This window comes from Pelmatolapia mariae, linkage group LG16_19 (genome assembly GCF_036321145.2).
Source record: "Pelmatolapia mariae isolate MD_Pm_ZW linkage group LG16_19, Pm_UMD_F_2, whole genome shotgun sequence".
Classification (NCBI taxonomy): Eukaryota; Metazoa; Chordata; class Actinopteri; order Cichliformes; family Cichlidae; genus Pelmatolapia; species Pelmatolapia mariae.
In genome coordinates this window covers 25996080-26012789 of record NC_086241.1, presented here as the reverse complement: position 1 = coordinate 26012789, position 16710 = coordinate 25996080, and the positions used below count along the sequence as shown (strand labels likewise).

General features: G+C 42.0%; 1 protein-coding gene across 3 annotated transcripts in view; it reads left to right on the top strand.

Annotated features, from left to right (window-relative positions):
* The window catches only part of si:dkey-91i10.2 (uncharacterized protein LOC555224 homolog), a 68456-nt gene that overhangs the window by 39354 nt on the left and 12392 nt on the right, over positions 1–16710 (top strand). For 2 of the 3 annotated variants that reach the window (XM_063498550.1, XM_063498549.1), the window contains exons 2-3: positions 7242–7389; positions 11445–13096. In XM_063498550.1, the coding sequence (XP_063354620.1) occupies positions 11505–13096 (1592 nt within the window). In that variant the 5' untranslated portion in view covers positions 7242–7389; positions 11445–11504. Of the gene's footprint in view, positions 1–5644; positions 5705–7241; positions 7390–11444; positions 13097–16710 lie in introns of those variants that run through there. The other variant, XM_063498551.1, reaches the window with a different exon arrangement.

Genomic DNA, 16710 nt, shown 5'->3' with positions numbered 1-16710 from the left:
TTGAAATTTAAAATAAAAGTATAAAGTTTACATTTTTTACACTTTAATTTAACAATAACTAAAGTTACTTAACCTTAAGCCTGCATTATAATGAAACTGGAAAATATCCAGTTAAGCTTTTTAAACATTTGCCCTTCCTGTCATAGCTAGCCAGAGCAGCTAGCAATGCTCGGTTGAGTCGTTTGTTTACTTTTGGGTTGTACATCATCAGCTGCTAGCATCTCCTCCTTTATGGCCTGGTTGTACATATGTTTCTGCATCAAGTGGTGAAACAGGTTTGTTGTTTCCACCTTCAGCAGGTTTTCAACCGTTTTCTTGCCCGTTTTTTAAAGCACTGTGCTTTGTTGCAGGTTGTAGAAGTAGCTCCCTTTTTAGGTGTTAAATCCTCATCTGAGGCTCTTGCTTTCAGATATGTTATGACATTATGACACTTTGTGATCACATGAAAATTTATACTATTATTATTGTGATCGCTGTGATATGGCACAGCAGTATCAAAGTTATTAGCAACATACTTACTGTGCTGTTTCTTTACAATTTCAAATTTTCCCCCTAAAATGGGATTAAGAGGTATAGTTTCTTGAGAGGGTTTCAAGTCAACAAATTACATTAAAATCTTGCTTGATTAATATTTTGTCCTTAAAAGGTTGATCCAAGTTTTCTGTAACGGTTCAAAGTCTACTGCACATGTTCTCAGACAGGAAAAGACTACTTTTCCACGAAGCTGCTCACACTCCAGTTCCATCCAGACCCTTATCTTCTTTCTGTGATTAGTATTTCTTCAGCCTCCCTCTTCATTGCTTTAATTTGCATCTAAAACCATTTAGTAAACTAATCCTTCTAATAGAAGTAAATGTATAGACTCTGATCCCTCAGTGCTCCGACCTCTTCCCTCTTCTCTGTGCATCCTCCCCCTGACAGGAGAATGAGAGGCACTTCACTTCATTAGGTTACTAGTTTCTTATTACCTGCTGAGCCCCGCGCAGCCCTCGTCTTGCAATGTGTGTGTGTGGCCTGTCTGTCTGTCAAAGCAATGAACTCTAATAGTCTCAAATGTAAGGTGACTCATCTGGAATGAGCCATTGTTCTTGATTACAAATAAGACTGGGACCTCTATTATTTCTTTCTACTGTTTTTTATATATGAGAAACACAGTATATTTGATTTTTCATCATATCAAATGAAAAAAGTTTTAATTGATTCATTTTATGATTCATTTTATATTCATTTTACCACACAGATTGCACTGAAACTCCTTTGTGTTCATGCCTCTAAATGCTTGCCTGCAAGTCAGAGTCTAAAATGAAACATTTCGATCATGTTGTTAGAATTAAGTTCTTTTTCCCAGAAGAATTTCCTCTCTGGCTCAATCTCGCTTGTGTGCATTAATCTAAAATTGAAATGGCGGTCAGATGTTTCTTATGTAAGACACTGCAGATAAGCATGTCAATCAATGGGCTTTAACGCAGAGGCCAGATTGCTCTGGAGGATTGAAGCTTGCTGTGAATCGACAGTTACAGGGATAGAGACGTAAACTGGTGGATCAGTGCATGGCTGACAAAGACAGAGGGCAGGCGAGCAAGAAAAGCATCACATCCAGGTCGCTTATGCAAAACTAGAGGCACATATGATGAATATTTCAAAAACCAACGAGGTGTGTTTTGTTTTAACTCCACCTGATTCATCACTGCCTCACAGTTGAGCTGCAGTTTGTTTAAAAGGATCGCTGATTTGCCTAAATGTTTAAGGAAACTGTTATCGTGCCATAGCTTTCTTTATTCAGACAGACAACTTTTACCCAACCACCTCACCCACTTTAAAGAGGACAGAGGCAGTGATATTGTACACTTAGCATTTGGTGGTGATTTATGACTTGTGAGCTTTCTCAGACTGCCTCACATTTACAAAGTCTGCTCCCTTGGTCACCGTGGAAGTCATTGTTGTTGCAGGCGGCTGTTATTGCGGCTTCAGAGGTCTCTAAAAGGGAAACCAGTCGGTCGTATTTCAGTGCCGCTTGTGACTGCTGCCTTCAGGCTCGTGTAAAGTGAAATATCACAGCAGCCGCCTGTGTTGGAGCTGTGTTGGAGTCTAGGCTGCGTGCTGGCACACAGTGTGTGGACAGCAGTCTGCCATTTTCTGCCACATGCTGAGTTGCAAGCGCAGTGTGTCTGTACATTCAAGTGCATGTGCACTCCCACGCATTTGAAGTACTCTAAGGCGCTGCGCTGGCTTGGCTTAGAAGACATGAAGATATATTTGAATCTGGCTTTGTCTGTGTTTTTTTAATCGTTTTGTGCACAACGTTTTTTTTTACTTTGTCAAAAAAAATCTTCGTGCAGTGTCTTGACTCAGCGCCGCAGCTGATGTGAAGCGCAGCGTAAAGGACAACAAACACATACGGATCTAATTGACTGTGAAAGTTGTCTTCAGAAGTTTACTGCCACAGCGCATCCTGCAATGACTGAGCTGATTTAAGTCGCTGTTTTTCAAAAGCATCTTCCAGATTTTCATATTCTGCTCCTTAGGTGACTGTCAAAAAGCCTAATTTTGAAGTTTTGAAACCAGTTTGGCCAGTACGCACAGAGGTAATCGGAAAAAGTTGAATTTATCAGTCTCCATTTGTCTCACCGTGTGCCCTCGCTTGGCCTCGCTGTGCGCTCTGGCAAGTCTGTCACCCTCCTGCGGTGCCTTCCTGCAGCGCTTTCCAGCTGTGCTAACGCTGGCTTGCCTTCATTTCACACAGCATAGACCTTCTGATTCAGACACCTGCAGAGACGCAGCACACTTTGGCAGCAGGTAAACCTTTTCATGCCGTGTCAGGTTTAAGGGTGTTTAAATATTGTTTTCCCTGTCAGCCCGACCACCTCACAGAACGCTTGAGGGAATCTTTTCATAGTTTTTGCAGACACCATCAGGACGTGAGGACCTTGATGTAACTTCAGTTTCTGAATGACAAATTTAAGTAAATTTTCTTAATGCCTTAAGTTTCAAAGTTAGGTAATTAAATCCACGACAGCAGCCCCACCATTACCCTAAATGATTTTAGCATGCTTGGAATGTGTAGATTTTGTTGATATTATTAGAAACTCCTGATTTCTAAAGGTTGGGCATTGGTATTATATTGGACTACAATATATATTATAGCTTTTATCGCACTTTTCTGACCCACTACTTTGCTTATAAACCTAGAATAACAATATATATTAATGCTACACCAAGTCAGCCACAATATTAAAACCACTGACATGTAAAACTCTGATCATCTCGTTACAACACAATATTGTTTTAGGAAACCTTAAATGCTGGCATTCGTGTGGAAGCTACTTTGAAAATCTAAGCACAATCTGCCTAAAGACTGTTGGAGATGAAGCATTTGCCCTTATTTGATGAGGCTCTCCCCAACGTCAGTGGACCTCCTCAGCCCAGCAGGACAGTGCACTGGACATTTCCCAGGAACAGCTCGACAAAAGGTCTAACGCACTGACCTGGCTTCCAGACTTCCCCTATTACAATCCAATCGAGCATTTGTAGGATCTACTGGAACAAGCACAATCTAAGGAAGGCTCCATCCGGCAAACCACAGGACCCAAAGGATCTGGTGCCAACGTCCCGGTGCCAGATACAGGCCGCGCCATAGTGAATGCCTCGATGGGTCAGTGCTGTTTTAGTGGCACATGAGGGACCTACAGTGCTCTAGTGTTTTTGCCTATTGGTGTGGAACATAGCAAAGGCACAAAGAGTAAAAAAGGGAGCTGCCAGACTCCCCAAAATGCCAAATCTGTAGCCGCCTGATTTTTGATGGCAGAATTTCTTGCATCTTGTGGATAAGGTTTGCAAGAATGAAAAGCTAATTATGCTGGAATCCGAGCTATCGCCCTACTGGCAGTACAGGTCTGTAAGCAAAGAGTTTTTAGGACGCATGCTGCAGTGTATTATATTTAAACACTGAAAAATCTAGTCACAGATTCAGTGCTAACTGCTTATTATTCTAATTCAGTCAAAATGAGGCCTTAATTACTGACAGAAAGTGTTTTATTGTGTTATGATGCATTAGAGGCACATGTGACAAAATCATTGTAGATTTTAAACCAGTTTTGTTAGCTACATTTAGCTACATCTTTAATTTTTTTAAAAAAAAACCATTGGCAAATTACTGGAATACACCGGGCGGGGTTGTGTTTAGTTCGGGCTTCAATGTGGTCACTGGAGACCAATCACATCTGCTTAGGACAATGCTTGGAATCCCACCAAATGTGGCACCCTGCTCTGTGTGGTATAAATTATATGACTAACAATGTAACTCAAATTTTTGGCAGAAGTTGCATTAGATTGTACAGAGCAGATGAGGAGGGCACGAAATAAGATAAGAAACTGCACAGTGAATACAGCCAGTTTTCAAAATAAAAGACTCAGGTGCAGACTGTGTGCTTTGCCCCTGCAATGCTCCTGTGGTGCTTTAAGCTAATATTTGTGTTATCTTGTGCTGGATAAACTTTTATTGTTGTGTTTTTTAAAATAGATCACTCTTGTCAGCAGCAGGGATCCTGTTTTCCCTTTTTTTGAATCAAGATGGTTCTGATTCCTGAAAACATGACAGCAACCAGAATATGTTTACATCCTTTAATGTATCTGTTTTGTGATGAACCCATGGCATTTTCAGGAAATGTGAGCACTGAGGTGTGTGAATTAGTGTCAAGCTGAGAGGTTGCCAGACAGGCACACACATATATAAATAAACACACAAAGATGGGCACACACACATAAATACACACCTGCACACAGATCTGGATGACATAGACAGGCACAGTCTGCATGTCTGTAGGGAACACTAGGAGGTGTCAAAAACCACGAGCACATTATTATCACCTCTTCTACTACCGCACAGGATCTGAAAGACATCCAGCCTTCATGATTCAGACACACACACACACACACACACACACAAAGAAAGAGAGATGAGTAATAAGACAGCCTACTCTGTCTGCTCAGAAACACTTCTGCATAGTTTAGGAGGTTCAGAAGCACCCATGAGGAGAGGATGAATGAAACGGGCTGGAACGGCAGGGAATTGGCTCAGTGATTTAAATGCTCGCTGGATAAAGACAGAAAAAATAAATAAATAAATGGGTCACTTCAGTCAGTGGCGATAACCAATTTCTCATTCCCTTTCTGTAAAGCCTATCGGTTTCAGTGGGATTGTCAGAGCAGGGTTATTCCATGAGCAAAAAGGCAGAGAGAGAGGGAGTATGTGTCACCCACTGTTTCGCAGTATTGAGCTTAATTCTAAGCATTCAAATCTGTTTGAAATCTCCACATCTGGGGACAAACAAAATGTGAATGAAAAAGCTGCATCATATTTGCGGGGGAGGACCAGGAGCCTGTGTAGAGGGGGAATGGGGGAAAAAAAGGCGGATCTACCCAAGTCCCTGCCAATCATCCAGCACTCCTGGGATGGAGGAGGGGGAGGTGTGGGGTGGGGTTCATTTCTAAATGACAGCCACTTGTCACAGCTTTGGAGCCAAAGCACTCTTCACTTCCCCGCATCCCGCAAGGGGCAAGGGGGGAAAGAGACTGGGTGGGTGCTAACGTCAGAAATCATGTGACCTGAGCTTTGCATGAGTCTCTGGTAGATTTTCTCATCATGTGGTTGAAGATGGTGGAGGTGGATGGAGGTTTAAACAGAAGAGCTGGGGTTTAACACAAGGTGGGCCGAGGCTTTTTTCTGTTTTATTAGACTTTGTTCTTCATCAGTCCTGCAGATTCATTCATCCCAGTCTTAGATGTGTGTTATCAGGTCAGTCTCTTTTGTTTCTGGCCTGTTGTCCTAGATTACATTCATGTCTGCTGGGTAGTAGTAATGTATGGAATTTACATCATTTGCTTCACTGCTTTTATGATTAGCTTTAATGCTCAAAAAATACCCATTACTTGAAATGCAACTGGAGGCTGGTGTAGTTACAACGTGTTGTATGGCGGTTCCACACTGGATGGCTGAATGTTAACTAAACTTTGAGGTGCTTTGTCTGGTATGTTGTTGTGTGCAGATTCATAAATTTTTATATGATACCCGACTGTTTCTTAATATATTATTATGTCATTATAATAGTGTTTCTTGATAAGGGCCCACAATGTTTCAGGATCATTTTAAATAATCTTATTTAATTTGATTAATCGTTTGTGTTTGCTAAATGGATATTTCGCTAGAACTTCAAAATTTAATTTTACACTGAGGCTTCTAAGTAGGTCCAACCAGTATGGGTTTCCTCTCTTACTACACTGTAACTAATTGCAATAACAATGCACGAAACTGCATGTCAGTCTTTGTGAATACACTTGACTTTTTTGAATTTTGACCCATTTGAGAAAAAAATACACAGAAAGCTATTTTACAATAACACGGTACATTACCTTATTTTCCTTGAGTACACCTGTAATTTATCTGAGCAAAGTTATGCTGCATCAGTTCCTCAGTTAGTTTGCTAAATGCTTAATTGAAGTCATTAATTTAGAGTTATGAGGGTTATTTCACAGTACTGTGAATCATTTTATAATAATACATTGTTTATTGAGATTACAGGAGCATTAAAATACCATTCTCATAATAAGCAAAGAGCTGACAGTATTAAACTGCTAAGCTTATATGTCACCCATCACAGTAATGTAATATTTTTTTATTGGAAGAACCTGTTTTTGCAGATTACAGTAGTTTAAGTGTAAAATAACAGTATGTTGCTGGCAAATCTGTCCGGACCTAACATTGTAAATTAACAGAAAAATGTGTTAAATTGTGATTTCTAATGAAAAATAATTACTGTATAAATTGTCCTTTTGTAAATATATATTTATATATTATATATATATATTCTCCTCAGAGTGTTTTTGAGGAACTCCATGAACGCCCTAACTGATTAAACACACACATGTTCTTGTGATGTGCGTAATTCAGGATGCTACTCTCTCCTGTCAGAGGAACACTAATTATGTAATTGACTCAACATCTAATTCACTCTAAAAAGGAGGACACGGTTTGTTTTACAGTATCAGGATACATCTGCTATTCAAGCCTTAAATCTCTGATGCCCATTGTGTTTCTCTCCTTTACTAGCAGACCTTACATATAGCTGCACCTGGCAGAGCGATCGTGTTTTTTTTACTCCGAGAGTTTATTATTATATTTAGAAATGGCAGCTTATTGATTGATGTCCTGTTTTTCTTGCTTTTCTCTCTCTGTTAACTTGTAGCTCAGGGCCACGTCTGTCTGGCTCATTGGACGCTCCAGACGGATAGCTGTGCTGAGGGGAGTCTGAGAAGAGGAAGCTGGGCACTGTGGGATCTGAGCCAATGACCTGTAGGAGGAGAGAAGCAGCATAGAGAGTTGATTAAAATGGGGTAAGTTTAGAAGATCAGACAGCATGCTGCCAGCAGGAACTGTTGGCTGAAACAAGAGGATTTCGCTCCAAAACCGATCCTTGCAACATGATGCTCACTGTTAGGTAAACTCTGCCCGATCAGAGTGAAAAGCAGATGTGCTGACAGCAGAATAAAGACACGCTTATAACACACTGATGTGTTTGCACATAGGCACAAATAGAGTTGTGGTCTTTTCACAGCAGCGACTTACTGCCATACGCTTTATGCTTAATTGGAAATTCTCGCAATTCACAGAGTGAAGGTTTTATGCTAGATTTTCTTCAACAGAATGGGGTGACGCTTAACTGAGCAAAAGAGCCAGAGAAGGAGGAACCTAAAGACCTTCAGTGTCACCAGTGGTTTAGACGCACAGTTTTGTGTTATATTAAGTAGAAGAGGATACAGGGATAAACTGTGTAAGTGACTGAAATAAGATAAAGTGACTAATTTTGTGTCAAATAGTGATATAATTGCTCTGTGTTTCAATAGGACAAAAAATGGACATGGATTTATTTAGATACCTGAACAAAATATGTGGACACCCAGTCTTAAAGTAGCCTCTTCTTTTCAGGTTTGAAGCACTGAAACTTGAATTTAAAGATTTACTCCAATTCACAAGAGGATTATCACCTAACACTGATGATGGCTGGTGAAGCCTTTCTTGCAGTTGGATTTATTTCTGGTCCAGTCAGGGTGTGCACTGACTAGAGAAGCAACATCAGTTTGACACAGGAAATGGAGTTCCCAAATGATGAATGTTTTTATAGGGAAATTTTGATATTACAGTTTGACAGTCTGAAGCATTTAAGTGATTTAGGATGTTAAAGTTCATGAGATTACAATTAGAAAAAGACTGTACAAGTATGGCTTGTTTGGAAGGGTTTCCAGAAGAAAACCTCTTCTCTCTAAAAAGAACATGGCAAAGCTACAACTGAACAAACCACAAGACGTCTGGAACAATGTCCTTTGAGCAGACCAAAGTGGAGATGCTTTAAGAGGCACAGTCTGGAGAAAATCAAGCACAGGATGTCAGCACAAATGCCTCTTACACACTGTTAAGCATGGTGGCGGAGGGGCGATGATTTGGGCTTGTTTTGCAACCTTGCATTGTTTGAGTTAACCATGAACAAATGTGAGGCCGTCTGTCTGACAGCTAAGGCTTGGCCCAAGTTGGTTGCAGCAGGACGATGCAGAAGTGCTGTGGTGAGACTGTAAGAAAACAAATACATGGAAACCTCAATGAACTGAAAAGAAGAGAGGGCCAAAGTTCCTCCAAGGCAATGTGAGATGCACACACACCTAGAGACAATGTGAGGTAGTCATACAGAAAATTATCAGGTTATCGCTGCTAAACGTGGTTCCACAAGCTATTGAATCATGGGGTGAACTTTTTTTTACAGGACTGCATGTATATGCCATTAATATTCGATTTGACTAGAAGTGACTGGCCTACTTCCAACTAGGAAATGCAAAACTAGATCAAAAGTTCCTGAAATAGACACAGACCTTTTTGGCCATATAATTTTAAATTGAAGGACTCAGTAATACACAAACTGACTCATTAAACTGGAGATTTTTTTGTCAGCGTTCTCAGCAATGCAGTAACTCTGACACTGAATCCAATCATTTGATTGATTTATTTCCTCATTTTGAAGCTGTCCTCTCCGTGCGCTCTGCCATCATATCTCGAGAAATCAGCCCCTGTGCATGCTGGACATGGTGGCTGATTTACTTCCCTGCTGGTGGGGATGAATTATTCCTCAGTTAGCTTGGTGACAGAGGGAGCAGAGAGCGCGAGACCTCCAGAGAGCATTTACTCTGGCAGTAATTCAACCAGAGAAAGGCACAGAGAGAGGGAGAGGCACAGGCATGTCGAGCAGGATGCTCCCTGCTATTCAGACACTCACACTCACGCTAATTTAAAGCCAAATTTCAGATTTCAGCATTTTTTTCCCTCACAGCTGAACTGCGCACATGCATATTGTATGTGTCTTCTAAGCAGAATAACAGAGAAGTCACTCAAAGGCATCACTTAGTTTTGCAAGTAGTAATTTAAAACTGATTATAGAAATAAATCTGTTCATTTTGCAAAAAGAAAAAACAATACTGGATTTCTTTTACTTCGGGATGCAAGTAGGTAGTGAATGCACATACTTAATAACGATCACAAAGGCATTAATGAAAAGAGGGCGTGGTGCACAAGAACCTGTCAGCCAAACATCAAAGATATGCAAAAAACTATCAAAATGATTCACAGGCATTAAGATTCTGATCGGTGTAAAGCAACAGAACATACAAAACCTACAAAAATGGACTTGAAATAATGTAATTTCCCCAGATCACGAAGTATGATTCAGCCACATGAAGTAATATAACAAACAGAAAAAGCTACTCTTATTCTACAACAAAGTGTTAGTCAATTCGTCCTTCTCTGTTGCATGTTTGCATTATTAAAACGCACAAATCTACTTTCATTTCCTTTAAAAAGAAAGTGTTTCCTAAACCAGCAGGACACGGGTTTACATGCTTGAGTGTGATTCAACCAGGAGTATTTTCTTACATTACACTACATTTTCCTACATTTTTGTCATTGTCAGAGTAATCTACGTATGGTGATCCAGAGTGTTCAGGTAGCAGGACAGTGCATTTGAGATTAAATGAAAATGTACTGTTATGTGTGCATCCGTGGTAGAGAAGCAGCATGTGACCTTGTGCAATGCATAACAAAAAATAGACAAATAGTGAGATATATCCGGCTTTAGATAATCACAGTACTTGTTAGTGCAATCACTCCACTCTTGTTTTCTTAATATGAAATATATAAAATATCACCAGTCTCCTCCTTGTTTAAGATCAAGATAAAATGATTATGTTTTTGTGAATGTGGTGTGTCTTTCAGACTCTGCTGCTACAAGGATTCATTTTATAAAAACAGATTCGTGCTTTTTTCTGTTTTTTTGAGCATGTTCATCTAATTAGCAGCCAACAAATAAAATCCGAGGGAAACCGCCCACTGATTAACTCGGCTCGCAGGGCTGCTTACCTCTAACCATGTAAGGAATGGCAATTTACTTATTACCGCGAAGCCTCGGAGAAGCGTGGCGGCCTGTTCGTGCTTTAGCATTTGAGAGCATCTGAGTCTGGAGATGATTTGGATTTTATTATTCACATAATGCATCACGGATGAGCCCTCTGAGTCCCTGTTTCATAACCATAGTCATAATCACAGCCATGACCCTGCGCTACTCACTGTGATGTAGACCCGATGTGAGATATGGAGAATGAGAATTTGTATTGGGCGGTGAACTTGCTATTTGTACTCATTAAAGAGAGCGACAGAGCCACAGTACACCCGGTGCCATCTTGCCAACTGTCTTGGCTGCTAATCTGCAGCTATACTGTCTGGTTAGTCTGAAGGAAAAAAGCAGAACCATCCGCCAGTGGACTGCCAGGCAGTTATCTTCATTACTGTCCCCTCAGCTTACTGCTTTCTCTTAGCATCACACTCATTTCCTCTTCGTCTGTCTCATCTTTGTCTCATCTACTAGGGTTCTCTCATTTTTTTTCACTATCCTCCACTATCTGTCTCTCAATCTCATGTTTTAATAGCCCGACAAGCCAGGCAATAATCCCTCTATTATTATTCTTGCCGCAGAGAAAGGGAAAAAAAAAAGAAATAGCCCAAGGGGGTAGATAGAACGCCATTTGTATGATATAAATGTGATTACTCTGGTGAACGAACCAGGCTTCAGAGACACTGTCTCTGTGTCCAGAGTTGTAGTTATCCAGTACATGATGTCTGTGTAGTTGTCAATGTGGCTGAAGAAGACTGATATGTACTAAAAGGTCATTTTACAATCTACACTGAAGAGTAATGTTTCAATATTGAGCTGTGTTATGATAGAGCAAAACAGTAATGAAATTCACGTTTGAGGCTGTGAGCTAATGTTCCAAGATGTAAAGTCATTTTGTCAATTTCTTGCTTGGGACCATGAATAAAGACATTCTGTCCTTTCTCGTCTTCATCGCTGCAGGCTGTGGATCTCTGTACCAGCTCACTGCACGTCTGAGGGCCGCTCGCTCTGCCCCGAGCCATGCCAGACGTGAAGCCTCCCCCGCCATGTGACTACCCCTCTACCTCCTCCATCGCGGCCTCTGCCGGCTCCCCTGCTGGCTGCACCTCTCCGCTCGACCTCGTCATGGACGTGGAGCCCTGCATCGCCAACCTCCCCTTGTCTCCTGACCCCCTGTCCTCCTTCCCCCGGCACAGAACCAGCGTCCCTCACTATCCAGGCTTTCATGGTCCACCTTTTCCCCTCATGGCCCGGTGTAACAGCAGCACCTTGCTCACAAACTTGGGGCTCAGGTACTGTTCCGGCCGACAGGGCGCTCTGGGGATGGAGCCAGGTCAGGGAGCAGCCTCGGGAACCTGCATTCATACTGGAAGCAATGGCAGCAGGCCTTACAGGAGTATGGAGAACTTAAACTGGAACACTCTGGCAGATTCTGGTCTGTGCTCGCTCAGCAGCGCTCCCTACAGGAGCGTGGACAGTGAGTTTATCTTACGCTACACCTCCACTAGCCACTGGTATGATGGGTCTCCAGACAGCTCCCATGGGCTGGTACCCAACCCAGAAAGCCTGGCTTTTTACCCTCGACCCGGGCTGCCCAGGAAGGACCTGCCACTCTTCCCTCAGTTGCTGTTTCCAAGTGGTGTGGATGAATGGGATGCGAGGAAGGGCCTAAGAGAGAAACTCCGCCTTCAGAGTGCAAGGTCAGCTGTTGAGCCTCTGAAGCCCCTCCCACTGCGCCCTACGGTGTCCCCGTGCGCTGTACCCATGGAACGGGAGAGTGTGCATCACGGGAAGTCAACAGGTCCTGTTTTCAGGCCGCCCTCTACAATGCGCATCACCAGCCCAGAGGAGATAAAACAGGAGGTCTTGAGGCGTTTACAGCTCCGTCGGCAGAATAGTAGCCCCAACCTGGCTCTCCACAGCTCCCCATCCACCCAGCAGGCAGTTAAGACATCCTACACAACAGACAGTATTTCAGGTAACAGAAGCAGATCAGACTCTGCATTAGAGCCTCGAAGACCTCCTTTGGGACGCTTGCATATACCTACTTTTGAGGAGTTTAAGAGGATGCGGCAGATGGAGAGGAAGCAGAACCTTGAGTCCACAGTGGATGCTACACCATCTGGAAAACCTGTAGCTGACCTGCAGCAGGACCCAGGAGCATCAGATGGTGAGATAATCCTTTCAGACCCTCATTTGGGAGAGCAGAGAGAAAATCCCAAGGCCATCGCCTCCTCAGAGAAACGTACATTCAACACTGTGAACGCTAACGGCACTGCAGCTCCCGCTCCCTCCTCCATCTCTGACACCAGCACGTACTCTCCCATCCGCACGGGGCCCTCTCCACGTTCACCCCTGCCGCCCCAGGGTGGCTCGGCCCAGGAAAAGGCCAGCAACATAGGAGGGGATGATGGGAGTGCCAAGCGTAGGAGGAGCAGTCTGGAACCTGCTGGGTCAGTTCCCTTCCCGCCCAGCAGGGAGAAGTGGGAACGACCCTCCAGCTGCTGCCCTGCTCTTCTGCTGGACGGGACCGAACTGTCTAGCTATGGAGCCAAGATCTATAAGATGAAGGATGGTCTCATTGGCTCTGCACTGGACCTGATCAAGAAGAGGTTAGTGGAAGAGGCGTGGCAGGAGAGAGAGGAGTGCTGTGTATGTGTTAGTTGTTGTAAAGTTAAACTTAACATGTTGTCTATAGGTTAAAATACATAATATTGCATAATAGTGGTGGGAACAACCATGACTATGGAGTTGTTCCCTATTTGTCTGGCATGCTACTGCACACATATTGGCTCCATCACAACCAAAGATACATAATGTATCTAGAATATATCCTTATTTATTAAATATCAAGACCTTTGGGCTCAAGGAATAGGTTTATGATTAACTCTTAACTTGCAGTACTAGTACAGCAAAGTGTATTTTGTACATACAGTGGTGCTTACAAATAAGCACGTTCTTTTAAAATCCAGTTAAATCTTTCTAATGGAGAAATTAAATCTCACAATATACATTATCCGATCCTTGTAGGGGCTTACAACCGCTGAAGTGCATGTGTTTATCGGTAAAGTATATGCAGGTACACTTCCAGCGTTGTATCAGTGTATGCCCGTCCATCTGTTTAAGCCCGCACGTGCTGTTGCGTTATTGATTTATCTCAGTTATTGTGATAACAGCTGTCGGAGCTAACGGGGTTGGCTCTGCAGACGAGACTGTGGGCGGGAGCCTGGCATGAGGAGGCAGTGACAGACTGGAGGACGCAGACTTGTTGTTTCCCTGGTTCTCCTCTCTCAGTGTCATCTGTTGGCTAAATAAATGCAGGCTTCACTCCACTGTGGTTCATTCTGATCAAGGACAAACAAGGGAAGGGTGTGTTTTACAGCACTGGGCACCCATTTAGGTCTTCTTGCAGTGTAAATATTAGACCCCGAACAAAGAGCTGCTTGATAAGGTCAGTTGAGAAATATAAACTCCACCCCCCCAACTGCCTGGTTTTGCTAAATGAGAGATGGACGGTATCTTTCCCTGCCAGTCTGGACTCTCCGCTCACTGTCGCTCCTTTGTCTGCACTGCTAGAAAGAATGATGGATGACTGCACGAAGGCAGCAGAAAAATATCTGCTGCGTGTGTGTGATTGTATAGATACAGAATATGTTCAGTATGTAAGAGAGCAGAGCTGTAGTCTAAGGCTGCAACTAACAGTTATTATATTTTATTTTTACGATCAGGCTTTATAGACTATAAAAGCGTGAAAGATGCTCCAAGTGATGCCTTCAGGAGGCTTGTTTTTTTTTCCTTTAATCTGTATAACAAGACCAGTATTAGCTAGCAGCTCAGTGGACCTGCATTTGGTCACATTGGTTGTTAGCATTACAGTTATTATAGTTATTCTGTGTTAGTTTGAGTCTTTTGAATTATGATTGTATTTATGACCAATGCGAGAGACAAGCTTTAGGTTAAATTAGTATAAATATTATAATATAAGCAGAACTTTTTGAAAGCAGTTGACTCACAGTCTTGTAGACATCCAGAGTCTCAATAAACACGTCGATCAGAGCCTCATCAGGGAGGTTGTGATAACAAATTTCGCCAAACTAACAAATACCAAAAATTAAGGATATTTCCTCTTTAATTGAAATGTATTTTAGTTATGTATGCATTGTTTTTCACATCCATTTTTGGTTTTAGTTGACAAATTGCTTAATACTGCTAAGCACAAAGAACAGCTGAATCTGAGTCTCTTAAAATCTAAGAACAAACTTTTAGAGAGACATTGACCTGACGATGGGGCTATACGAAGCATGAAGGTATGAGGGAAGTAAGAGACGTTGGTTTTTGCAACAAAATTTTGTGGCAGTCTTTCCTAAAAAATTCTGAACGCGTTGAATAAAACCCAGAAATCACAGTGACAGTAAAGGAAACAGTCTTGAATGTCCCTGCAAAATTTCCCGACAGTTAGTCCAGCAGTTGCAGAGATATTTCACTGTCTCCCAGTCCACTAATCAATTACTCAGCTGATGCTGTCAGCAGTATTACAGTGCTCGTAAAGCCCATTCACATCTCCAGCATCCGGAGTGGATTCATCTTTTATGTACAAAAAAAGCACCCGTAATGCAACACACCCCGCACTCTCCTGAGATTTAAATACAGCCCGAGGCTCTGTGAATGTTTTAATACTTGGACATTTATTAGTTAATTAAACATGACAGTATGCTGTGTGATCGCTGCACCCCGAGGTATCTGACGTCCGTCGCGACTCTCTTTGTTTAGGTGTATCGTGCAGGGCGTTGTGCTTTAGCTGCACTATTACAGTAATATTCATATTATCACACCTGGGAGCGTTTTTTCATATGTTGAAGCATAAAGCTGCACCACTGAGTTAATTGCACTCTGCAGTAATAGTGTTATATAGAGACGTCAAGAAGAAGGTGGTGTGTATGAGATTTTATTTTTATTTATATCTATTTTCTGTGTATTCGTCTCAATTGAACGCACTCGCCCAATCAGATTTATATTGAATTCATTTGAGAGAGAGATGGATCAGCGAAGATGACAGCCAGGCTAATTTTGGTGTCACGTTGTGTAGTGTTGAGTGCTGATCTATCACATGCAGCAGTTTCCTGATAAATTAAACTACAGGTTATTGGATCCCATGCATCATCCAGAGTGTGACAGCTAATACCGTGATAGAAATGCATTTTAATGACAGTTTGTTCAACGGGAAAGCGATCGGATGCTTCAGAGCCGGGGGATTAATTGTATTGGGCTTTTTGCCACGCTCAGACCGCTTTGATTTGGACATCTTCGTCTGCTGTGCTGGTGTTTCTTGAGAAACAACGTGCAGGTTGCCAGAGTTTCATGCAATTTAATCTGCAAAGAAGAAAGTAGTAGCACGTAGCTGCCACGCAGCATATGAAGGACATTAAAAACATTATTATTATTTTTTTACGACATTTCCAGAAAGGGCTCAGCAGTTTAACTGCTTTGGGAGGGACAGAACTCAGAAAGACACTGTTATGTAAGAACCATTAGAGTAATAAGACCTCGTGTTAAGTCAGCACACACACGCTGAAGAGAAGCCAAAGGAAATTTAATAGCAGAGCTGGTGCTGAAACAATGAATCGACTGGTTCTGGGCCCCGAGAACACCAATGAATTTCTTATTTTTCTATCGGTTATTTGCCATATTAATATCTTTGAGTTATTTTTTTCTACCATTTTCCATCAGTGTATGGATTAAACAAACAAGTAATGAAGCAGTCACAAGCTGAATGAATACATACATAAATAGAGTAGTCATAGTAAGTTTAGCACTGGCTATCACCGATATACCAACCTACTGTGTGGGGCTCACTTGTGACCAGTTGGTTTTCAGACACTGTTGGGCTGTTTGTGGTGTCGAAGGACCTTGGCAAGGATTTTTTGGTTAATGTGGGTTGCAGGGTGTAGAACAAGCGTGTGCTTCCCAGAAGATTAAAAGACAGGTCAGTGTAGTGTTTTCTCAGGGATTCCCAAAGGAAAACAGCCGTATAACGACATAATCAATCTTATTTATTCTACCAGTTAATGTTTTAATGTTGTGGCTGATTGATGATTTGTTGTTGTAACATAAAACACAATGGAGAAGACATTTCACTCAACATTACAGTAAAGCTCGAGCCAGTTTTACTAAACTCTTGGGTCAAATTCTTGAGACTAACCATCCTCTGTTCTTGTCAAATACACGC